At 39.8% G+C, this 25,315-nt stretch overlaps 2 protein-coding genes across 4 annotated transcripts in view; one reads left to right on the forward strand and one right to left on the reverse strand.

The window, feature by feature from the left end:
* The window catches only part of slc45a1 (solute carrier family 45 member 1), a 30,918-nt gene extending 26,128 nt beyond the window's left edge, over nt 1-4,790 (forward strand). For all 3 annotated transcript variants that reach the window (XM_088338056.1, XM_088338058.1, XM_088338057.1), the window contains exon 11: nt 4,469-4,790. Coding sequence is in view for 1 of the 3 variants with exons in the window: in XM_088338058.1 (XP_088194184.1) it covers nt 4,469-4,497 (29 nt within the window). In the remaining 2 variants the exon portion in view is untranslated. The remainder of the gene's footprint in view (nt 1-4,468) is intronic.
* A 1,716-nt stretch (nt 4,791-6,506) lies between these two features.
* Nucleotides 6,507-10,394, reverse strand: LOC148363946 (uncharacterized). Its single transcript, XM_088338059.1, has 5 exons — nt 10,178-10,394; nt 9,588-9,662; nt 8,525-8,591; nt 8,310-8,389; nt 6,507-7,384 (listed from the first exon to the last, which is right to left on the reverse strand). Exons 1-5 carry the CDS (start codon nt 10,226-10,228, stop codon nt 7,313-7,315), a joined length of 345 nt encoding a protein of 114 aa, XP_088194185.1. The 5' UTR covers nt 10,229-10,394; the 3' UTR covers nt 6,507-7,312.
* Nucleotides 10,395-25,315: the final 14,921 nt, after the last annotated feature.

Genomic DNA, 25,315 nt, shown 5'->3' on the forward strand with positions numbered 1-25,315 from the left:
GGAGGTAGGAATTTAGGTTGTGCCCTGCAACTGGCTGGCAACCAGTTCAGGGTGTTCCCTGCCCACTGCCCAAAGATAGTTGGGATGGGCTCCAGCACCCCCGTGACCCAACTTAGGATAAGCGGTGTAGATGGACGGATGGATGGAATTTAGGGTTTTCATGAGCGGTATGCCAAAATAATTTATATTAAAACAAAAAGAACTATAATATTTCAGTTGGTGTGCAAGGAATCTAGAATATAAGATAGCTTCATTTTTGTCATTACACTTTGGAAAATAATGAACCTTGTTACTATATGTAATTTAATGAATAATTTAGTAAATGTAAAATGGAATAGTATCCAATTAGTGTGGCAAAAATAGTTTGCGTGCGATTCAAAAAGCGTAGTTTTATCTAAAGCGGCAGCTTTCGTGTATCCAGGTCAGTTCCCTTCCATCCATCCTTTTTCTATAGTCCTTTTCATTAGGGTCACCGGTTGCCCCCCCCACCCATTGACTAAGTCCATACACGACATTTTGCTTTCTTTTGATTGGCCGTCTCGCATGAACTGCCGTGTCTTTGATTTACATCTGCATAGCAACACACACTTGGATGTTTCCAGTGTTAGGCGCATTACTAAAAAACTGCAGTTACAGTTACTAGTTACTCGATTTAACAAGTTTCTCTGTTACCCCCCTCCTCCCAGATTACTGACACCCAAAAGTAGCGCATTACTCTGAAAGTAACTAGCTTGTTACAGATTACCGTAAATAATAAATAATTAAGCCGGCCCCTTCAAACTGCTTTAAAAGCTATACAATAAAAGAAATAATATACACCAGGGGTCTCCAACATGGTGCCCCCTAAGGACAGTTGAGGTGCCCACGGACCTGTTCTGAAAACAGCTCGCCAGTTCTGGGTCATTGTGATTTTCTCGTAAAATCATCCATTTATATAGTATAGTAATAACATAGTAACAACACAGTAATAACACGATCTATTGTTATTTAAAGAATTCAAATAAATAAATTTCCATTCATGGGCTTCATGGACAAATAAAAAATGAAGTATTCATAATTATTTTTAAGATATTAGAAAGAAAAGAGAATGAGAGTCTATGTTTTAAGCAATTTATTGTTTTATCTTACAGCAAATATAAAAAACTAAATTCCAATTTATGTTTTTTATAAAACTAATGAGCAAAAAAAGTGCTGTTTTTTTAGCTAGCTATCTGGCTAATTTTCTAGCGTTGTCGCGAGCCATCTTCCTATATTTTTAACCATTTAGCAAGCTATCTAGCTACCATTTTCTATTTTTTGAGCGTTATTAAGCTAAATTTTGGCCTCCTTTCTAGCTTGCTCGCTAACTTTTTTTTAGCTTTCCATCCGGCCATCAAGCTACATTTGAGCTATTTCGCAAGCCATCTAGCTAAGTTGCTATTCTAGAAATTCATATCAAAGTAGGTGCCCTTTGTGCTAATTAGTAACAAAAAGTAGCTCTCACCTTGAAAATTGTTGGAAACCCCTGCCATACTTTTTCATTCTCGAGAACTTCCCAAATCAACGCTTAGCCAAGACACTCCATATCCATTTTGTCATAGGGCTTCACTCCACTTAAAGATTTCCTTCTTCATATCTGGGTACTGTCCAAGACGGTTTCTTTTTTTTCTCGAGGCATGATGCCTAGCAAAAATAATGTTACCTATAAAAAGACCAAAATTCAACACAACTCTATTATGTGATCACGTCCACCCCAATAATTGAGTTGGTTTGTTGTTCCTGTCTAAGCCACGCCCCCTCACATTTGCTACTGGAGACACACAACCGAATATGGTCATAAAACCTGACCCCAATCTCAATATTTTGTTTGATAGTTTCAAATTTGGCTTGGATGCGAGTATACAGGTTTGGGAGAGTATCTCCATGATGAAAAATTCAGTCCCCGTATTCCGTGCTCGAGACAGCGCCCCCGTAACTGTAATCAGTTGTACTTTGAATATATATATATATATATATATATATATATATATATATATACATATATAAACTTTCTGGTGATAACTGATGTTTTGGTGTAACAGTAAGAGGATGTTGTTTCTAATGATTTGCCCTTAGAAAGGGCAAGTCGAGTAGATTTAAGAGAAAGAGAAAAAAGAAAAGAGAGAGCGACAGGGATAGAAAGAGAGAGAGAGGGAGAGACAGAGTGAGAGAGGGTAAAGAAGAGAGAGGGACAGGGAGAGAGACGGACAGAGAAAAAGAGAGAGGAAGAGCGAGGAAGGGAGAAAGAGGGGAAGAGGGATTAAAAGAGGAAAAAGAGAGAGATAAAAAAGAAAAGGGAGAGAAAAGAGACAGATTGAGGGAGAAAAGAAAACGGATTGAGAAAAGAGAGAAAAAGAAGAGAGGGATTGAGAGAAAAAGAGAAAAGAAGAGAAAACAAGGAGAGAAAGAAAACAGATCAAGAAAAAAGGAGAAAAATAATACAGAAAGAAGAGAGAAAAGAGGGGTTACAAAGAGAGAGAAAGGGAAGAGAGAGAGAGGAAAAGAAGAGAGAAAAAATAAAAGGAGAGACTGTAAAGAGAGAGAAAAAAGTGAGAAAAGAGAGAGAGAAAAGCAAGTGCGAAATAAGGAGAGAGATAAAAAAGAGAGAGAAAGAAAAAAGAGATAAAAAGGAGAGAAAGACGAGAGATAGAAAAGAAGAGAGACAACAAAGAGAGAGAAAAAAAGAGAGAAAAAAGAGAGAAAGAAACCAATAAACAAAGAGAGAGTCAGAGAGAGAGAAAAGAAGACAGAGAGTGAAAGAGAGCCAGAGATCTCCAATTGTTTTGCGAGTGGACCTGGCTTTGGTGACATCAAGTGGACATATTTAAAACTACAGCTCATGTTTCTCTTGCACTTCTCTCAGCATTGTCTCGCGCGTTATCTAATCGGTTGGCGGGCCTGATCCGGCTCACGGGCCGCACGTTTGACACCTGTGCACTACCGGCTTCCTTTGTAACGGGTTTATCTCAACACTGGGTGTCTGTCCAGGACCCTCACACCCCAAGTTTTCTGCTCTCACTTTTAGAAACGCGACGCTGCATTAAGTCCAATTCCAATCCTTTTTAAGGACTTTCAAAGCCAATTTTTCAAGTACCATAAAAGAAGAAATGTGATGCGAATCATGTATTTTGCAGAGCCACAAATATATCTGCGGTTTACATGTGACAGGCATGTCCGAAGTTCGGACCGTGATCAAATTTTTTCTGTCCCGCGGTCTTTGTCCTCAAATTATTAACATTTGGCCCACCAGTAATCTTGACTGCAGTATAAAATACATTTGTACCAAATTTAAAAAAATCATAATGATAGCGACTGTCAATAAAAAAAGGAAAAGAGACTACAAAAATCTAACTGAAAACAGATGCTGTGAAAAGGTGAAGCACCTGGAGCTGATTCAACGGCACAGCAGCGCTTTAGGACGAGACCCTGCTGGTCAAATGAAAATGCTACAAAGGCGAGCTACGAGGTTGCTGATCGCCAAGCAAACGTTTCACAAAAGGGGAATTTCTTCGAGATAGTTCAAAAGAATGTCAGGCTGAATCGTTGACTCGCACACATTTTTCGCTGACCAAATCTGGCCCGCTTCCTAAAAAGTTTGGACACCCCTGACATATCCGATCATTAATCCTGCATGTGCATTCCTCAAGACATATGATTTTAAGATCTTGAGTTAATCTCAAATGTAATTGTCGATTTGAACAATACTCGTGTAAATATTTTTGGGACAAATTTCTCCTCGAGAATGACCATAGTATGTAGCTTACATTTTCAGTTGCAGGAAGTTCTTCCCATTACAATTTACCACTGGGAAACACTACCTTGATTTTTAACATGATCCATAATAAATGTCTGTAATTGATACGTAGTTTTTTTCACTAATACACATTTCATAGTGCCCCGTTTGGGTGTAGCATGCACCTGTCCGTAGGGGGCGATGACACTTCATCGGGCAAGAGAAGATTCGATCTGCAACCTCAGTGGAAATGTTTAAATCTAAGCTTAAAACACACTTCTATTCTATAGCATATGAATAACCTATATTTTATGTTGACAATATATGTGGATTATTTGCCCTCATGTAGGTTTTAGATCAGGGGATGGTGTCTTAATAGTCTTTGGTCTGTGCAGCCCTTTTAGACTCTTTGTGATTAAGGGCTATACAAATAAACGTGAGTTGACTTGACCTGACAATACCACACTAATACCAGCTGCCGTTAATCACAAAGAAGAAGAAATGCAATGCCACCAGAGAACATTGTTGGCGTCATTTATAAGTAGACTAATTTAGAAACATGGCAACATTTTCAAGCATTTCATCCAAAATCCAAGCACTTTTCACACCTTAAAAACGCATTCAAACTCAAGCACTTTTCAAGGATTTCAAGCACCCGTACGGACCTCTTGACTGGCCGGCCGGTGTGATAACAACCGCCGTTCTTGTCATTAACAGGAAGAGGAGAAGTTGAAACGGGGGTGTGAACATCTACCTTGAGAAGATCTCAAAGAGACCCCATCTGCCTTCACTCGAGGTGGACAACACTGAGCGCCATAGACTCTTTTGGGTCCCTTAAAGCCAGCAGGAAAGATCACTTTGAAATAAGTCTTAAAAAGGTTTTTTTTTCTTCACTTTTTAAAACCCGGGCAAATGTCCTAAGGACCGAACAATAAGTAGAAGCAACCATTGAGTTCCTGCTGCCACCGCAGAATGTCAATATTTGACTGTATTGTACACACTCAAAGCAGCTTGCTTTTTAATAAACATTGTTACAATAGCCTCTTGGGTTTGTTAGCGATTACTTTTCTCAACTTTGTCCCCCGTTTTAATGATTGTTGGAGGCCCCAGTCTAAATACATAAGTTTGAGGGAACCGTGTGTATTAGTTAGAGCAGAGGTACCCAACGTGGTGCCTGTGGGCACCAGGCTTCTCCCAAAAAGGAAAGCTTAGGTGCTCGTGGACATGTTCTGAAAATAACTCACCTGAGCTGGGTCATTGTGATTTTCTAGTAAAATGATTTTTTTTGTGGTTGACAGAGTCGTTTTAACCCTACTTCAAACGGAGTGCCCTTTGGGCTAATGAGCATCAAAAAGTAGGCCCAAAGTTGTAAAATATTGGAAACCACTGACTTAGCGCCTCCGAGTGGTCGGAAAATTTTATTTAAAAAAAAACAACATTCATTTAGGGCAGCACGGCGGGACAGTGGTTAGCGCTTGTGCGGCCAGTTCATGTCATGGGAACCTGTCGTGGGTTCAAATCCAGCTCCAGACTTCCTGTGCGGAGTTTGTATGTTCTCCCCGTGCTTGCGTGGGTTTCCTCCGGGCACTCCGGTTTCCTCCCACGTTCCAAAAACATGCATTTCAGGTGAATTGGCCGGTCCAAATTGTCCCTAGGTGTGAATGAGCGAATGCGTTGTCTGTCCCTGTGTGCCCTGCGATTGGCTGGAAACCAGTTCAGGGTGTCCCCTGCCCACAGGTGGCTGGGATGGGCTCCAGCCCCCCTGCGACCCTAATGAGGGTAAGCAGTACGGCTGATGAGATGAACATTCATTTAAAAAAATAACCAATAATAAATGATTATGTAAACGTGCTTGATTAGATACTCGTATGTGGAGAAAAATGAATTTTACATGAAGAGACTCACCTACAGGGAGCTGCACCGTGATTTTATCTTATTACCTTTTATCTTGCCTTCTTCCCTTTTTTCTTAAATACCCCTTTTCTCCTTTCCATTTTCATCCTATTTTCTTTCCTTTCTTTGGAATAGGCTGGGCATAAAAAAAATTGGAAGAAAAATGTTGCACTTTGGTCAGAGTCCTTGTAGTTTTCTGCCTTGGGCTATTTAGCACTCGTATTCAATTGCACAATGCAGTACAGCAACATTTAGCGGTCTTGTGTCATGCTAATGCAGCCCAGATTTATTTTGTCACTGGTTGATTTCCATATGAATAATTTTGTGTAGATAATTATGAAAATGGTTGGAAACTTCCACGTTTTGGTGAAAACTTGATATTGCCCAGTACTGTGCACCTCTGAAGCGTGTGCCGGTATTTGAATTAGTTCATGAACCTCGGCCCGTTTTGCAGAAAAGAAACCGAAGAGGTTTCAAAGGCTTTGGAAATAATAAAATGAATAAGCACCTAATTCAACTCATTTTTCACATGTTGCATAAGCACAAAGTAACTCTATAAATCCATAAGGGTCAAACTTTAATACTCTCCGAATGTTAAAAAAAAAAAAAAAAAAAAAAGAAGGGATCCGGAGCTTATTTTACAAACGCATGTTTTACATTTTCTGTCCACATGGTGGCGTAGTCGAGGTAATGAATTATCACGAAGGCTCTACGAGTATGTGGCTTCAATTTGCCTTACCCAGACCATAGCGCCAGCGGCACCCGAGCAACTTGAGTTAAGACCCCTGATTTGTCACTGGACTAACACAGCATACACACTGGTGAGCAAAAATGGGTGTTATTCACAACGAACCTCAGACAATTAAGTAAAAAGACATTTTATTTGTTTGAGAATATACAAAGCAGTTGGCTGAAGTAACCAGATGTCTCAGCTGGTTGTTTGGAGAGAGGCAGTCTTGGACACAAAAAGCGGGTTAACCCAGCCATAAATGTAAACTCCGTAAGAAAATGACAAAAACCAAAACATTTAAATGGTACAAACTTGCATGGAATGCATACGTGACGAACGAGACCAAAGCGGTAAGATTTAAGAGGGGTTAATCGACCGACGGTGCCGAAAACGAGAAAGCCCGTCTTTAACAAAATGGCAGCGGCGTGCGGGCCCTTTTTAATCACTAGCACCATCTGTTATGCTTACAGGGCGGCCGGGAACAGACGAGCGGCTTAAAACACCTAACGAAAGATGACGCGTCAACAAAATTTCTGTTATTACTCTTATTATCCCCTGCTTAAAACTTATCTTTGGTCCTTGACTTGAACGTGAGCAGCTGCCTGAACGTTTGAGCAATCGGCTGGTCGGAGCTGACTTGATAGAGGTTGTGCGTACAAACAGAAGCAAGGAAATGCTAAATCAACTCTTCTCGCAGCATGGCCCCAATTTGCGCTCACATAAAAAAATGCTCATTTCAAAAGGCCAATAAATAACATCTGGTAAAAAAAGGAAAATGAGAAGAGGGCCACAATGTTTCACAACTCCGGAGCAATGAAAGAACACGGAGTGGAGGGGAAATAAAAAAAGACCAAAAAAAAAAAAAAAGTCAAAAAAGCACAAGCTCTACAACACCATGTTGACCAGTAGGACTGAGCTGCATACGAAACGCTATTTTTTTAAGCCTCCACTTCACCCTCTTTCGAGTCTCCGTTCTCTTCCGTCTTTTGTTTTTTGGTCTCTGCTTTCTCCTAAAATGAAAAGCAGCAACAATTAGAAACAATCTAATGAAATGTAAAACTGCCATAGTACCAGTAATTCAAATGCAGGATTGGATGAAAAATATGGGGAATGTCCATCAGCGTTTCATATTTAGGGTATAACAGGTTTTTGATAGAGGTAATTGAAATTATATGAAATATTATTTCTTCTTAGTTGATTTGAAAACCTGTGAAATTGAACCATTTTTATACAGATACCTTGAGAAACAATTATAGGATGATATACCAACATGAGTTGAACACTCATTTTTAAGAAATCTGAAAATGTTTTAGAATATATTATTATAATATAAAGTAGAATATGTTTGTGTTAAATTCAAAAAAAGGTTGAATTGAGTTTCTCAAAATTAGCAGTAATACATTTAGAAGCGCCTTCAGGACACCCAAGGTTGTTGTGCACAGAACATAAATGTGATACTTTTCAGTGTAATTATTTTTTGTTAAACAATGACGATTGAATAATTTCTAAACAAAAGCTAGATCAAACCAAGATATTTTTTGAGGTGGGGCACATTCAATTACCAGTTTGTAAAATCTAGTGTCTTTGCAAACATCTCACTGGGATTAAAAAGGGGAAAAAGACTTTCAATAATGATAAACTGATATTGGCTGTAAACAAAGTTGATAAACAAATGTTTATTAACGTAAACAAGAGCCAAAGTGACACTGAAATCAAAATGTGAAATTGAATTCAAGTTCTGGGAGGGGGGAGGGCGCATTAACAGAGGTTTAAATCATGAAAATAATTGGAATATTTTTTTCTACAAAAACTTGGAAATATTCATGATATCCTGGTGAGTTTGTTTACATAATTACGATACCTCGTTTTTTTAAGTGGGGAGAGGGGTTGGTATAACAAAAATACAGCGACTTGAAGACTGCACACGTGACTTACCTCCTCTTCCTCGGCAGCACGCTTCACAGGCTGTGCATCCGTCTCCTCAGCAGGGGGCGCCTCTTCCTCGGCTTTCTCTGCTAAAAAGGGAAGGGAAAAAAAAAACAACCAAGTTTACTTTAGTTTCATTAAATCAAGCCGGAATAGCAAGGTATTGAGGTCAGATACCAGGAAATGAATTTGAATCAAGAGGTTATTAAAAGGTAAATACATACCATCTCCATTTTTGTGCTCTTCTTTCTCTGCAACGTCTTCAACTTTGTCACTGTGACTCGCACCATTCTAGAGAAGCAAAAGGCAAATTTTTAAGTCCCCAGACTTGGAAAGAAGTTGAAAGAAAACGAGTGCTGTGTATGGGGGCGCTTTAAGATCTCCAGAGGATTATGCACAATCACCAGCAGGGTCCCTGGGAAAACACCCCCAGCGCAGCTCTTACTTGCCAACATCTGTGACATTTATTTTCTACACAAAGAGCATGCTGCCTTAGCAGAATGGCGACACCTGCACGACGAGGGACTTTTCTGCATAAGACAAAAGCACCCCGCTTTCTTTCTATCCTCTCGAAAAAAGCCAACAAACTCATAGATACTATAGCTCTGCTATATAAAAAAACTTTTCCTTTTGGCTCTTCAGATTTGTTTTGTTTATTTAATCCAGATATTACAAATTATTGTGTAGCATTGAGCACGAAATGAAGATCTTACAAAAATAAGGCAAAATAATAAAGACAAACAATACAAGAAACAATAGTGGAAATTTAAAAAAGAGCAAAAATAAAGGAGTAAAATAGAAAAAAAATAAAAGGCTAGGGAGAGAGAAAAATAAAATAAACATAAAAGTGAAATCCTAGATAAAGGAATACAAATAAATAATACAAAAAGAAAACCACGAAAAATCAAGATAAAAGCTGTAAAAACTAGTAAACAAAAGAAAAAGGTAAAAGAAAAAAAAAGTAATAAATAAGCAAGGGAAAGGAAAAATCTTGGAACATAAAGAAAAGGGACCAAAGAGCAACAAAAAATAAAAGACACAGTAATTTGGAGATAAGAGCTGGGAAAACTGGGAAAAAGTAAAAAGTTGAGATAAAGCAAGGGAAAATATAAGGAGTGAGAGAGAAAGAAAATTGAATATGGTAAAATAAAAAGAGAATAAAGGACGACTAACAACACAGAATCCCCGAAACAATGCTGGTTGGCCAATCGCAAGTGAAAAAAAGGCTCCCTTCCAAGAGTAGGTACATAGGGCCGCTTTGTTCACGAACGACGCATCCCGACTCACAGTTCCATTAGCAGGTGCGTCCCCGTTGTCTGCCTTCTTTTCTTCCACTTCAACTTCTTTCTTCTCTTTCAGCTCCTAAAAAGCAAGACACGCTTAAAATGTCGTCTTTATAATATCTGAGCTCAAATTCATATTCAAGATAAAGAGTGCTTCCTAGACAGTGACATTTTATTCGACAAGCGAGACAAAATAAACGGGGAGTTTTCGCTTCGTTCTTGCCGCGCATGCGCACTAGACATGGAAAGGTCTCGTCGTGCTTTTCCCGCCCACCGCAAAAAGCACCGGCTGCTTTCTTCTCCTCGCTTTTGTCCATGTTCGCCATTAGAAAAGCAAATTTAAAACACTCAGAAACGCTTTCTTTTCATTTCAAAATGTTATACACCGCTTTACATTACACAAGAACAACCCCTTTTCGAAGTAGGCGTCGAATTTATCATTTTAAACACATTTTTAAATACGGGAACTGGAAAACCGTTTTAGTCCCCTAATTGTAAAATGAGAATATGTAGTTAATACTACTAACTTTTTAAGCGTATTATATCAAAAGAAAAACGTCGAGTTGGCGTGGGTATAAAATGAATGAAACGCACCTTGGCTGTAACCTCTGCAGTTGCGGTGGTGTCAACAGCTGTGTCCGCCATGTCTACTTTAACGACGAGTTTGGTTAATTTGAGAGTTATTTCCTTAGTTTTCGCGTTATTGTCTTCGTCGTCGAAGATACTAGTCCAGTGGCGCCGAGAGAAAAATGATGTCTGCCCGTCTCCGCTTTTTCTGTGGGAGCCGCTTGAAAACCACTCTCGTTGGTGGCACAAGCTCAACTCGGCACTCGATTGGACAATAACGACGCATGTGGCATTTGATTGGAGGAACGCCACGCCAGTTTACAGATGACGACCCGCCTTCCACGTTTTCTCGTTTTTGATTGGTCAGTGGTTTTAAAGCGCCTGCTTTACTCAGCCAGTTTTTTTTTAGCATGCTTCTTTTGGTTTTAATCCAAACAATAGATGCAAGTTTCTTTGATCTATCGAAATGGATAACTTTTTTTTAATATAATTTTTTTTCAATTATTATTAGATAAATACTAGGAAAAAGAAAATGTAGTGAAACACGTGGTCAAGCGGATTTTTTAGGTCGCATTTTATGTTAACCAGCACTCTGGAAACATCGGTGTCAAATTACAATAAATGTGTAGTTTAGAGAGAATTAAATCAGTTCTAAATTTGTCTGTAACTTTTCCCTCATATTTTTTCAGGTTTTTGAAACGTTTAATAATTCTTAAAGCAATAATGCGATTCTTGTAACAAGGTGTTTTTTTATCATACTTCATTCAATACAAGTTATTGAATCTAGTTAAATATTTGACCGTATTTCCACTAATAATATTTAATATTTTAGGTTCAAACTTTGGGGGTGCCGAGCACATTTAACATAACATTACATTTCCTTTTTCATTTCACTTAAAGGGACAGTGTGTAATATTTAGTGCCTGGTAGTGGTACATAAAAATATATTTTAATAATAGGCAAAAGTACATGAACTATCAAACTAATGTTGTTTTTCAAAAATATTCATAGGCTGAGAAATTGTATTTCTTATACATGGAGGGATCCTTACCTTGTAATCGCTGACATGTTTGGCTTCTTTCTGCTACGCGGTGCTCATTTTGCACTTGTTTTCGTTTGCATTCGACAATACGGTGTTATCCAGTGGTCAAATATTACACCTTTTAAGTGATTTAGGATCATTCAACACTGTTCAGGAGTGTAGCTCTCTATTTGTGAACACCACACTACACCTTGTAATTTGCAGAAACACTATTACTACGCCACGCCAAGTTTTTACTCATTTATTTCTGCGGCTGCATCGGCTCGCTACAACGGGTCAGGTGTATCGACACTTCGTTCTGTGTACATTGTTACAAAGAATGACAATACAAAGGAAATTATTATTATTATTTCCAGTAGAGAACACTTAAACAAACAGCGAAAGCATGGATCTTAATAGACCATGGCGCATTCTGTTCAACACTTCATTGTTCCAGGGAAGGAGGCGAAAATGGTGCAAGGAATCAAATGGAGTGAACCATTTCAAGGCAGTGGAGTATTTCCAACTGGATTTGGATTTAAGAAGGAATTGTTCAGCGAGTTGTGGTAATCGGTTGAACGATATAGATTTTTTTTTGCATTAATTAATGATTTACTTTTTAGTAGACAAAGGCATACCTGTATTATGATTTAGTTTTAACCAACCAGTTTTAAAAAACAATATGTCCCAAAAATATACCATTTTAGCAGCTGATAACTGAATTATTTATTCTTACTTTATAGTTTGAACCCATTGAACTGAGTGGCAGCAGCCAAGTATAGCAGTGAAGAAAGGAAATTGATTCTAAAATGCTTCTGGAAGTATGAAAACACAAAATTGTTTGGGTGACCCTAAACCTTTGGACGCTAGAGTATATTTGAAATGTTGGCACTCGTTCTCAATGTCGACTGTTGCTAGATAGCGTAGCATGGAAGAAGACCTCAAGATGTGCCGAAATGGCTGGATAGGGTACTCCTTTCAAAATTGACCCCACCACAGAAATCACGAGTGAAGGTAGTATCGTACTGAAAAGCTACAGGGAAAAACGCACAAGGTGTACCGAAAATCAGTTTATTTATCCGCTCCAATTTTGTTCATTGTGAGTCAGCCATCCTTTGGTCTTTGTACAGGATTTCCAAATTCACTGTACTTTATAAAAATGTGAATTTTTACATTAAAAACCTGATATTTATTATTTAAAAGTAAAAGAAAAATGCAAATCTAAAGCAAATTGCACCGCTGCAAAAAATATTTATACATTATGAAGCGCAATGTAGGCCTAACCCTTCTCTCTTTTGTAATTTAGATAATTTACCGTCAGTGGAAAGGTTATAAAACAAATGATTTACTTCCTGTTAATGACTAAGCCTTCTAACTGGACCGGCCTGTTTTTTTTCCTGTTTTTTTTTCTAAACTTCCGTTGTTCTTCATCTGGCTCATCCAACTGTTAAACCAAAGGAAGTGACAACAGGCGCCCGTACGGCCTCGCGCGCCCGTCGCTTCAAATGAGGCCTTGCGCGCCAAAGGCTTTTCGGAAAAAAAACTTACCAAGCGGAATAAATAGTTTACATGGCATATCTCTACCTGCGAATGATAATTCCCTCTCACCTTAAATTATTTCTTAGTGAAAATAAATACACAACTTTTTTTGCCTGTTTAGTTGTTCAGTTTAGGTCGCTTTAATGTTAACTGGGAAAAATAGGCCTTTTCTATTTTGCAGCTCTGAAGAAAAAGCACCATCAAGAAAAGGAATTACAGACGCTCCCCTACTTATGACAATTCGACTTTCGAAAAAAAGTAGATACGAACGTTTTTTTCGGGATGTCGAAAAAAAAACGGACATTGCTGTAAGTTAGATTTTGTGTTGTGCACTTTTTTCCGAGTACAGGACATTACTGTAGTGCTTCTTTCCTCCGCTACCAGCGTGTAGCGCTGTGAGAGGTCACCCAGCATCCACCCCGAAGAAGAACTTTGACGTTTTTATTGTTTAATATCTCGTGCATCAATACAATATGGTTGGTGTAAAGTGTGAAGAAGAGGTGAGACGTTTCTTTTGAAATGAAAGTGTAATAAGAAAGTTTGATGCGGTTGAGAAAATGGTCGAACGCTTTTTTTCGGCCACTTTTTACCACAGAGGAGGACCTCTTGAAGCGCATCTCCCAAAAGTAAGTTAAACTCAACCTTATTTATCTTTATAGTGCATATTATTTTATGAAATGTTTATTTTTTTAGTACAAAACAATACAGGTTACTTATACAAGCCTTAAACATACAAAATATAGCACTGAAGCAACTTTCGAACAAATTCAACTCACAAACGATCGTCCGGAACCTCGTTCGTAAGTCGGGCAGCGTCTGTAGCCTAAAAGAGCAAAATTTGATTGAATCGTCTTTATTGTCATTGATAATTACGTAGTGAACATTGTGTACAACGAGATGAGTAGCGGCACTCCAAGGTAATCATGTAATGAAAAAAGGATAGGTGAAACATCTCGGTTTTAAGTTCGATATCTCGGGTGTGTAGTTTTAATTTAAATGTTGATTCTTTATATAAGAGGTGAATACTTTATATGTTTCTATTCATTATTTTTTTTACATTGTTTATTTTGTCAAGTGGGGCTGATTCTGTCTCTTAAATGTAATATTTACAAGTTAGAGCTCGTAGACTGGCTTAAGTTGTAAGCGCATCAGAAATAGTGCAATAAAAAAGTTTGATGACATTAGCAGAAATACTTTACAAACTATAACAGAGAAGAAAATATGAACATACATATTTTAAATATACGGACAAGATATTTTCACAGTATTGTGTGCTGATTTAGGCTGATGATGGCCCTGCCGGAGAAACTGTCATTTCTGAGCCTGTTAGTCCTTGTTTTAAGGGATCTTTGGCATCTGCCGGAGATCAAAAAAAAAATTGTCACCGGCAAAGGAAATTTTCTGGGGGACTTTTTCACACAGCCTACGTAAGTTTTGACAATTTGGTGTATGTTCACAAGGGGAAATACATATTTATTTTTCTGTGGGTTGCTGAAAACTTTCAACCCAGGAGATTTTGTTGAAAATTGTATTTCAAATCCCAATGAGGGAGTACATTGAACCCATGGAAAATGTGATCAGTAAAAACCCTGCCTAACATATTGTGTGAATGACTAAATGTGAAGAAAGTTTCTCAAGGAATTTTCTTTAAGAAGTTTGAAATAAAATAAGCTTAACCATAATTATCCCAATAATCTGATAACCCGTTCTTGTCACTTGGACTCATCGATATGTGTTCTTTTGTTTTTTGATTTTATTTTACACCATGTGGGATCAAACATTTGGGATCCACTCCTGAAATTATTGGTGTTTCTCCTTTTGGATCCTGTGAAGTGTTAAGTAAAACAACCCAATTTTGGTTACCTTTGATCCCACAGTTTTAAGAGTGTGGTCATTCTCACAAAACCACCTTGTTCTGTGCAAGATGTAGTAACATGCATGTGAAAATATGCCTCCTAAAAAGCAGTCAAAACTCTATCTTCCTGTGGCCAGGTCTTCTGTGACGATGGTTAACAAAAACAAAACCACAAAACTGATTAAACACTTTGAACGCCTTTGATTTCCATTTCTACAACACACGCAAAGATTTCTCTAATTACATCAGTAACATTTATTGGTTCTATTTTTATATACTTCTTGCATGACTAGCTTTTCACAAAACTGACCTTCATGCTCCTGATGTAATACCAGAAACTGCAAAACCCAAAAATCAAAACCACTTTCTATGTTCAAGTCAGAACTCCTTAGGCTTGGCAAAAATTAGATGCGTTGCAGTATATAGTAAACCTTGATGAAATTACTTTGCGATTCCAATAAAGTACTTTGCGGATTTTAACCGTGCATTGTGTTGTGCAGCAGACATAACACAGCTAATGCTATCACAAAGGCAGGTTGCTGAGGGCTGTGTGTGGGTGTGTATTGAGTGGGCGTGACTGTTTGTGTGTGCTACTGTGATAGGCTGATGTGTGCTGTCAATCAAACAGCGGGGCAGGCACACAAGTCAATGTGGCCACCAAAACAAACTATGAAACACAGTGACAGCTAGTATTCAAGTAGCTCATTACATTGAAGATAAATTATTCATTTAAATTGGACTCTGAGGAAAGCCAGAAGAGTGCAAAGAAATTCTGATCACCAGTGGGTGCTCACTGGAATTTTAGCGAGTCCGGGAAAAAACGGAGGCAGTGTTTGGGAGCAAAAGCAGGGTTGCAGGTCCAGCCTACTGCTGAGGCTATGTAACAACTCTCACAAGCCACCGTTGCCTTGTCTGTATTTCACCAATGCCAGATCTATTACCCATGAAACGGATAACCTGGAGCTACAACTTGTGCGAAACCGCTACATTTGCGATGTTTGTATTTTAATCATCCCATTGATTACCAATGCTAGTGTGCAGCTAGCCAGCCGCCTTCTATATCGCCTTCTTACCCTGAAAGGAGAAGCCCTCCAATTTCAATGTACTATTATAGTGACAATAAAGACCCTTCATTCATTCATTCATTCAACTGCAATTCGGTGTTTTTATTTGTACATCTACAGTTGTAGTTTCGTTACAGTCGTGTATAATAAATTAATAAATGTTTCTACTGAGCTGTTTTTTTGACTATTGCTGGACTTTCTCGGAACACAACTCTCGCAAAAAACGAGCGATTACTGTACCTGTGAAAATAGCTCTTGAATGTTAGCAAAGGTCTGAAAAAAACCTATGTCAGTTACTGTACATTAGAATCATTGTAACCTAAACCTCCTCCAAAAGAGAAAAATTCCCCACCCGGGCTGCCCTGCCTGAAACTTTGAAAAGCAGTATAAAGCGATGCTAACAGCAACAGGCATTACAAAGCATGTATCAGCATGTACTGGACATGTTTGTACCTTGCTTCGCTAACTGGGCTCGTTATTATGCATCCAGGTAACTGTTTTTGTTGTGATCAACTGTTTGAAAGGTTCAACATCTAAATCGTAAACAAATGTCCTCAATTTTGCTCAAAGTTGTTTCAAAATTGGCTCATAAACCTTAGCTGAGCAATTTTTAGCTACGGTTTGTATTACTTTCCAAATACACTTGTTTCAGAATGTTATTAGCCCGAGCAGGGATATCAAGTCACAAGCGTCTAATTTTAGTTCGTCTCCTGGGATCCTCACCTTCTTTTTTCCTTTTCCTCCCCACCACGGCTGCAACCACAGATTTCAAGGAAGCCTTCGGGGCCATGAGCCTATTTAGTGACTCGCCTCACATTCAGAAATATAATTACGAAAACTAATTACATGCAGTGAGTTCAAAGCCGTGAGTGCCTGGCAGGATCCGGGACCTCTTTCGTCAATGCGACTGCCGGCTTATAGGCAGTAACAAATTACGCTTTATAATTATTTTGTATTTAAACATGTTGAAATGTGATTATTGATCAACAAATATGCTAATATACATTTATTACAATGGTTAAAACAGGGGTGTAGAACTCCTTTTAACACGGGGGCCACACGTTAGAACATTCTCTCAGGGCCAGACTAGTAGATAGAGAAAGAAAAAAAATAGAGAAAGAAATAAGAGAAAGAGAGGGTAATAAAAGTAGAGAGGGTGGGACAAAGAGAGAGAGAGAGATGATGCAAGCAACAAAAGAGATAAAAAGAGAAATAGTGACAGAGGGGAAAAGAAAGAGAAAGAAAGAAATCCAAAGAGAAATAGACAGAGATAAAAAGAGAAGGACAGAAAAGAGATGGAGAGAAAGAGAAGGGGAAAGCAAGAGAGACAGAGAGAAAAGGGAGAGAAAAGGAAAAAAGGAAGAGAGAGCAAAATTAGGTAAAGAGACAAGGAAGAACAAAGAAAGAGAAAAAGGGAGGAAAGATAGAGGGACAGAGAGTGAGAGAAAAAGGGAGGAAGGGAGAGAGAGAGAGAGAGAGAGAGAGAGAGAGAGAGAGAGAGAGAGAGAGAGAGAGAGAGAAATACAAGTACACCGTCTTTGTGCGAGGCACCTGGCTTTGGCAACATCAAATGGACATATTTCAACCTGCAGCTCGTTTTTCTCTTGCACTACTCAGCGCATTGTCTCGTGGGCCAGATTCAATCCACTAACAGGCCTGACCCGGCCCACGGGCCGCCTTTTTGACAGCCTTAGGTTAAAACATACAACATTATTATGTTACCTTATGTAACCTTAAATAATAAAACAGAATAGAATAGACTTTATTGTCATTGATGACAATGTTGTCTGGAACAAGGTTAGACATGGCACTCCAGGATAAACAAGACAGGCATTCTTGGAGACAGGCCTAAGTTTGAAGTTCAATTTCCTGTCTTAGTGATAGTCCAATGAAAAATAGTGCATCGTACCAATAATGCAATGAAAAGTGGTGCGATTACATTTAGCAGCAAACCCATGTTCCAAGACAACTGGCAAGATATATATTTTTCACATTCTTATGCTCTTGTCTAGGGTGGTGATGGCCATGGGTAAGAAACTGTCCTTAAGCCTGTTAGTCTTTGTTTTGAGAGACATGTAGCGTAGCAGAGGACAACTGGTCAAATTGTGGTGGCCAGGGTGAGAGGAGTGTTTTATGCTAATGTTGGCTCTGTTGCGGTATGGCAAGCCAGCAATGTCCTCCAGACTGGGCAGAGAGCAGCCAATGACTATTGATTATGAATAATGTTTTGTGTATAATGTGCTTTCTTTTCTTTCTTACAACAATGTGTTCAGGTGTTTCACGTGTGGGGTACCACCCACCTTAGCGGGTATGTCAAGGTCCCTTTTTTGTTGTTTCTTTCTGTTCTCTTGGTCGTCTCTGTTTGTTGTTGGGTGTGGATTGGGTTGGGTTGTTTTTATGTTATATTGTCACCACGGATGCTGTAATTTTACTGAACAACCTGAATATGTTTTGTGTTTGTATCCCTGGTGACTATAATTCCAATGAAATAAAAGAGAGCAGCCAATGATTTTCTGGACTGTGTTGATAACCTGTTAGCTGTCTTGCTCCCAGAATACCATTTTTTTTGCAATACTTTCTGATGCGGGGCACCAAAGTCTGCTCCTTTGGCGCCAACAGCCTCGGACGCTGATTGGCTGCTTCCCCTTTTTCAAACCCCCGTCGTCCAGTCAACGATTGTCAGTCCGTCTGTGATCCTCAGCCCCACGCTAGGCAAGCACTTTTTGACCCCTGACTCAATCCTGTCCTGATTCCCGTTTGATTCCCAGCGTCGACCCTTTTTCTGAACCCGATTTAGTTTCTGCTCCACCGTCCCGGCCATCGACCTGTTCTTTCCCCGCTCTCGACACTGCCTTCGCTCGCCACGGAAGTGCCACTTCCGCGTTCCAAGCGATCTGATACCCGTGACCGACAATTACCAGAACGTGGGTGCAAGCCCTTTCCTCTTTCTAAATAAAGCTGAGTTAAAACAAACGCAAACTGGCTGGCAACCAATTCAGGGTGTCCCCTGCCCACTGCCCGATGATTGCTGGGATGGGCTCCAGCACCCCCGCGACCCTACTGAGGATAAGGGGTGCAGCTAATGAGATGAGGTGAAAACAAACGCAAGTGGGTCCTGTCTCCGTTTCTCGTCTTTGAGAGTCTAATTATGAATTTACTGTTACTGAGTCCGTTTTTTATATCTCAAATTGAGTTTTGGTGCCAAAATGCACTTGGTTGGACATTAGCAAAGAAATTTGCTGTCAACCATGAGTAGAGGCAAAAAAATATCTTAAATCTAGGATTTTTATGTATAACATTTTAAAGATACGAACGTTTTAAATATTATAAATGATCTTTACCGAATTTGAACGTTGTATACAAGATTAACGGAAAGATTGCGTTCATGTTAGCATGCAGAGCAAGAGCATAGTTTTATCATGGACTAAGGAGACATGTCCCCACTAATATTGAGCAATCAATGTTTTGCCCCACCAACATGAAGTAGATTTTAATAGATATACACTTTTATGTTCTTACCCCTATTGTGCCAGGAGCCCCACCCTTGTGGATGTGCATTTGAGACCAGACACTTAGCCCTGCCCTGTGGGCATTGATCGACATGTAATAAAACCCGTGGTCAGAAAAGTCCAGAGATGTTTCTGCCTTTCTTTACTCCACCTTTGCCTGGCCCCAGCTTTCTTTTCCTTTGTGTGTCTAGGCCTCCATTTGTCCTCTAAAGACCCTTTTTCACTACACGGTTCTGGCCTTCCTCGCCCGGCCTCTCCCCGGGTACCTTTTCCATGATAGGTCGGTGCTGCCTCTTGTCGTCATGTCAGCGTCATATTTGGCGTGAATCTTCGGGCAAACCAGTAGCACACTCACACTCAGACAAGTGACAATGCGTCAGCAGTGCCCCAACGTAGCGCAGCAATCAGTGGTCGGCAGTGTCACGAACCAGGAACGGAGACGGAACCCAATTGCGTTTGTTTTACTCAGCTTTGTTTAGAAGGAGGAAAGGGCTTGCACCCACGATCCGGTGATCGTCGGTCACGGGTCGCAGATTACTGGGAACGCGGAAGTGGCACTTCCGTGTCAAGTGAAGGCAGTGTCGAGAGCGAGAAAAAAACAGGTCGATGGCCGGGACGGAGGGGCAAAAACATAAACGGGTCCAGAAACAGGTCGGCAACGGGAATCAGACAGAAAACAGGGTAGGATAGAGTCAGGAGTCACAAAAGCTTGCCTAGCGTGTAGCGAAGGTTCGCAGACGATCCGACAAATGTTGACAGGAAGGCGGGGGTTTAAAAAAGAGGAAGCAGCCAATCAGCGTCCGCGGCTGTTGGCGCCAACGGAGCAGACTCAGGTGCCCCGCATCAGTAATCATGACATGCAGTGACAGGGGTGATGTTTTAAGTCCCCGGTCCGGGGTATAGAACCTCAACAGAGAGGGTACCAAGGCTGCACTAAGAACTGGTTTCTTTTTCATAATGGAAAAACAAAAAAAGCTGGGCGAGGAGAAGAAGGCCAGAACCCCGTAGTGGAAAATGTGCATTAACAAATCTCTCCAACTTAACAACTAAGAGACTTCATTGCTTCATCAAACATGGTCCATCTTAGTTCCTGCCAGCACTCGAGAAAATACACCTCAGAAGTTATGTGATCACTCTCCGAAATGCGCCATGTTCCCGCTAATACCCAGTCCCAACCTAAGCCCTTGCTGCAGAGCATAAGCGTGTAACATAAACCGAGGACTGCCATATCCTGGAAAACGCAATGATAAATGTTTTATGACTTTTATAGCACTTGTACGAAGGTCTTTTTGAACTGCTCCTTACCGGGGCTTCATATGTAGCCTCAAGTCAAGTTATATTTATTTGTATGGCCCTTTATCACAAAAGGTCTCAAAGGGCTGTACAGAGCACAACAACAACAAAATAACTAGTAAAATATAACATCAGGTACATACAATCATTTTATAGGAACGGGAATGTTTTAAGCAAAGTATTGAAGAATTTTATACATTGGACTATAAAGGATTTTATACGATTGAATACAAATTACATTTAATGCAAAAGATTCTCACTGACTGGGCTGTGGTGCGAGGTCAGGGCACCCTGGTAGAAAATGTTGTTTACAGGAACGGCGGGAACGGAACGTAAGGCTGATAAGGTAATCAGCACACCCAGACGCAGAAAGGCCCTGATGACGCTCGGTGTTGTTTTGAGTATTCCAGACATCGCACGCCCATGGGAGGAGTCGGCACGCCATTAGGAGAAAGCTAAAGGACTTGAGAAAAAGGCTTCCCAGAGACTCCAACGACACTAATTCAGCCATTTTCGATGGAGTACACTTAGTTAAATTGTTAATGAAATTAAATCTGCCCCCGTGTGAAAATGTCGGCTTTCTTGTTCATCTTTTCCCTCATGAAACGAGCACGCATAAATTGTTGGGTGAATGTAGGTTGTGTTTGGTTAATGAAATGAAATGAAATGATCTGCATTTCTATAGCGCTTTTTAAGTCAATGACTTCTCAAAGCGCTTTACAATGTGCTCCACATTTCCCAATAGCGGCCTTGCAGCCATGTAAGGCGCTAACCTGCTTGTTGGGAGTATTAGGGGTTCAGTGTCTTACCCGAGGACACTTCGACATGTAACACGGACGAGTCGGGATTCGAACCGGGATCCCTTGATCCCAAAACGAGCGCTCCACCTCCTGAGCTACTGCCGCCCCTGGAGTCTGATAACTAATTCGAACAATTTGGTAAACGGTACATTTTGATATTAATTCCCAACAATTCGGAAAAAGTCAATATGTAACTTGGTTCACGTAGGTTCAATGAAAATGCAAGGGCTTTCCTGTTTTGTTTGTTATCAGGTGGTGCTATCACTGATAAGACTGTCTCGAAATTGTAACCCTCTAAAGAAAATGCCAATTGCCTTGCATCTAATAGACTGAGTGCTTAGGATAGAGACACAAGAGTAACTCCGGGATAGCAGAAGGCATTAGTCACTCTCCACTTTGTAAGAGTGGAAAGTGAGCACCAATAGAATCAAGCAAGCGCTTTTCAAGGAGGGTGGGGCGGTGAGGTTTTGGGGGGGAGGGGGTGTGAATTGTGAGATAATTTTCTCCTCCTTCCCCAGCTTGTTTCCAACCATGTTTGTCCAACTCAATGGAGAGTTTGTGTGCAGGTAATACAAAAAAGAAAAATACTTGCAATTGTAAGAACAGTTGAGCTTTGAACCACACTTTCCAGCTGCAGGGGTAAAAAGATGTCCGTGGTAAGAGGCTTAAGTAATCATTGACCAAAGACAGACCCCTCTATGTTGTGAAAAGTCGGAAATATGATTTCAAGACCCCCGACTGCGCTTACATGATACGGGATGGCAAGTAAGTTTTCAAACGCCTTGATTTCACCTCCGTTTTACGAGGACAAAAAAAGGCCTGACCTGACTTGTGGAATTTCAATGTTCATAGCAAAGTGGGGGCCCTTCAAGAGCAAGGGTCAGGATTAGGGATGGAAGGGGGAGGGTTGATGGGGCCTGATAATTCGAGAAATTGGTGGCCACATTCTGAGCTCTTTTGTTTCGGACAGTGGGGTTCCAGCATGGTCCAGCAACCTTTCTACTGTCGTCAGGCGGATCCCGCGGTGCTCAAAGGGAAACATAAGGTTGACTTTTCGTTGAGAAAACAAAGGGATTGATACATCTATTGATAGTATAATGTAGATAGACAACATTGCATTCAATTGCAGTATATGCAAAGGAAAAAACACATTGTTACAGTAAATCAGGGTAACAGAACAGAGCGGTGGGCCGTCGGGGCCTGGAAGGCCTTTCCTGCTGGCCTGAAAAATATCTCAACCATGTGATTTGATTACATTTTGTCTATGAATACTTATTAAATGGTTCCAGCAGTATGCTTTCATATTTAAGCATTTAACCAATCGCATTTCACCCATTACTTGTTGCCAGGAATCTGCACGGAGGCCTTCAGAATTGTTTTGAAGGCCCCATGTGGACTAACACAGGTGTCACTAACGCTGTTTGTTAGAGTTTGAGTTGGCAAAGTGAGGGTAGCCTTGTGAAACGTCAGATTGGGGCGGTAATGGATAAAAATAAAAATTTTTACTTAATTATAAAAGATTTTTTTCACTCTAAAATGAAATTTTAACTCATTTAAAACGTTTTATTTTTTTTTATTATAGACAACTTTTATGTCAAGCAATTCAAAATCTCTGACAGACACACACAACGAAATGTCAATTCAAAATATAGAATTTCCGGTGTAACAACAAATAAACTATGAGACACAAGAATACACTTTACATTTGTCATGTAAAACCCATTATCCCTAAAAAACACAGGAAACATCCATTTAAAATATTTACAGACGTACCGAAAATGTACGTATAACTTATGTTATAGTTTACTAGTTATTTTGTTGTTGTTGTACTCTGTACAGCCCTTTTGATACTTTTTGTGATAAAGCGCTACTATACAAATAAATATGACTTGACTTAATCCCTTTGTCTCTTTCTATCTCTCTCACTGTCTTGTTCTCTCATTTTTAATCCCTCTCTCGCTCTCTTGTTCTATCTTTTTTATCCCTGTCTCTTTTCCTCTCTCTCTTCCCCTATCTCTCTTTTAATCCCTCTGTCTCTTTCAATTGCTATCTCTCTTTCCCTTCTTATCTCTTTTTTATCCCTGTATCTTTTCTTCTCTTTCCCAATCTCTCTTTTATAATCTCTCTCTCTCTCTCTCATTTGATCCCTGTCTCTTTCCTTCTCTCTCTTTCACCATCCCTTTTTTTAATCTATCTCTGTCTTTTTGTTTCCCTTGTTCTCTTGTTTTTATCCCTGTCTCTTTTCTTCTCTTTCCCAATCTCTTTTATAATCTCTCTCTCTCCCTCTCTCTCTCTCATTTGATCCCTGTCTCTTTCCTTCTCTCTCTTTCACCATCCCTTTTTTTAATCTATCTCTTTCTTTTTGTTTCCCTTGTTCTCTTGTTTTTATCCCTGTCTCTTTTCTTCTCTTTCCCAATCTCTCTTTTATAATCTCTCTCTCTCTCTTGCTCTCTCTCTCATTTGATCCCTGTCTCTTTCCTTCTCTCTCTTTCACTATCCCTTTTTTTAATCTATCTCTTTCTTTTTGTTTCGCATGTTCTCTTGTTTTTATCTCTGTCTCTTTTCTTCTCTCTGTCCCCTCTCTTTTTAATCCCCTGTCGTTTTCCCTCTCTCTCCCTCTCTCTCACTTGTTCTCTCTTTTTCATCCCCATCTCTTTAATTCTCTTTTCCCCCTCTCTTTTAATCCCTCTGTTTTTTTCTATCTCTATCTCCCTCTCTCGGTTGTTCTCTCTTTTTTATCCCTGTCCCTTTCCTTTGCTCTCTTTTAATCCCTCCGTCTCTTTCTTCCTCTCTTAAAACTATTAGTCCGGCCCCAGCGATACAGTTTTGTTCTCGCATGTGTCCCCCAGCTCATAATGAGTTCGACATCCCCCCCGAGGTAGAGATTCGCAAGACGTGTGCGGGTCCAGCGGGTTAACTTGCCTTTTCAATGTCTTCTCCGAGGATTAAAGCTTTGGCGAGGATTTGCTAGCTGCTCGAAGAATACGAAAAGGATTTGAGACGCACTCGCAATATCGACTTTAAGAGCGCATTTTGCCTAGTCTTTGTCTAATCTTGAAAATATGGAGTGAAATTCTGTTTGCGATTTGGTTGCTGGAAAACGAATTAAAACGGGATTGAACAAGTCTTTTATGTGTGGCATTGTTTTAATGGGTGATGTCTCCTTATAAGGGCATAAGGAATAAGAACACATTTTAGGTGTGACCTTGAGCTAAGAAAAGGAACGGGTGTTCTATCCCTGGACATTTTGGAATAGGGTGCATCTTTATATCAGCTTTCTTGAAAATAAATGAGGAATTCCTGGTAATTGTCCATTTGCGTTTTGCAGGGCAACGGTTAAAGGGACAGTGTGTATTTGATGCCTCCTAGTGTTAAGGGAAAACTGATTCAAAAATGTATGAAATGTTGAAAAATATATATATTTTTTTACATAAGATAAGGCTCACCTCGAGGGAGCTGATGTTATTTTCTGCCATCTTGCTGCTTCAGGTCCCCCCAAAACAAATGCATGTCCTTTGTTTTTCTTTTCATGCTTTTATTTTTTTTCCTTTTTTCCCTCCTTGTTATGTTTTCCTTCGTTTGGCTTTCTCGATTCTTCTTATATTTTTCTTGCTATTCACTTTTATGTTTTTCCTTTCTTTTGTATTTGTTTTTTTCCTCAGTTTGACTTGTATTTCTTCTTTTTACTTTCATTCACGTTTCATTCATTCATACTGTAGCAATTCTCTTCTACTCTTTTGTCCCCTGTAGTTCTTCTTTTTACTTTTGTCATTCTCTTTTTATTCATTTTCCACCTTGAATTATTTTTCTTTTTTTACTTTAATATTCTTCCTTCTTTTTAATATTTCTCTTTTACTCTTCTTCATCTCATCAGCCGTACCGCTTATCCTCATTAGGGTCGCGGGGGGGCTGGAGCCCATCCCAACCATCTCCGGGCAGTGGGCAGGGGACACCCTGAACTGGTTGCCAGCCAATCGCAGGGCACACAGGGACAGACAACTCATTCGCTCATTCACACCTATGGACAATTTGGACCGGCCAATTCACCTGAAATGCATGTTTTTGGAACGTGGGAGGAAACCGG

This window comes from Urocampus carinirostris, chromosome 6, assembly GCF_059441175.1.
Source record: "Urocampus carinirostris isolate Australia breed hairy pipefish chromosome 6, RoL_Ucar_1.0, whole genome shotgun sequence".
NCBI lineage: Eukaryota > Metazoa > Chordata > Actinopteri > Syngnathiformes > Syngnathidae > Urocampus > Urocampus carinirostris.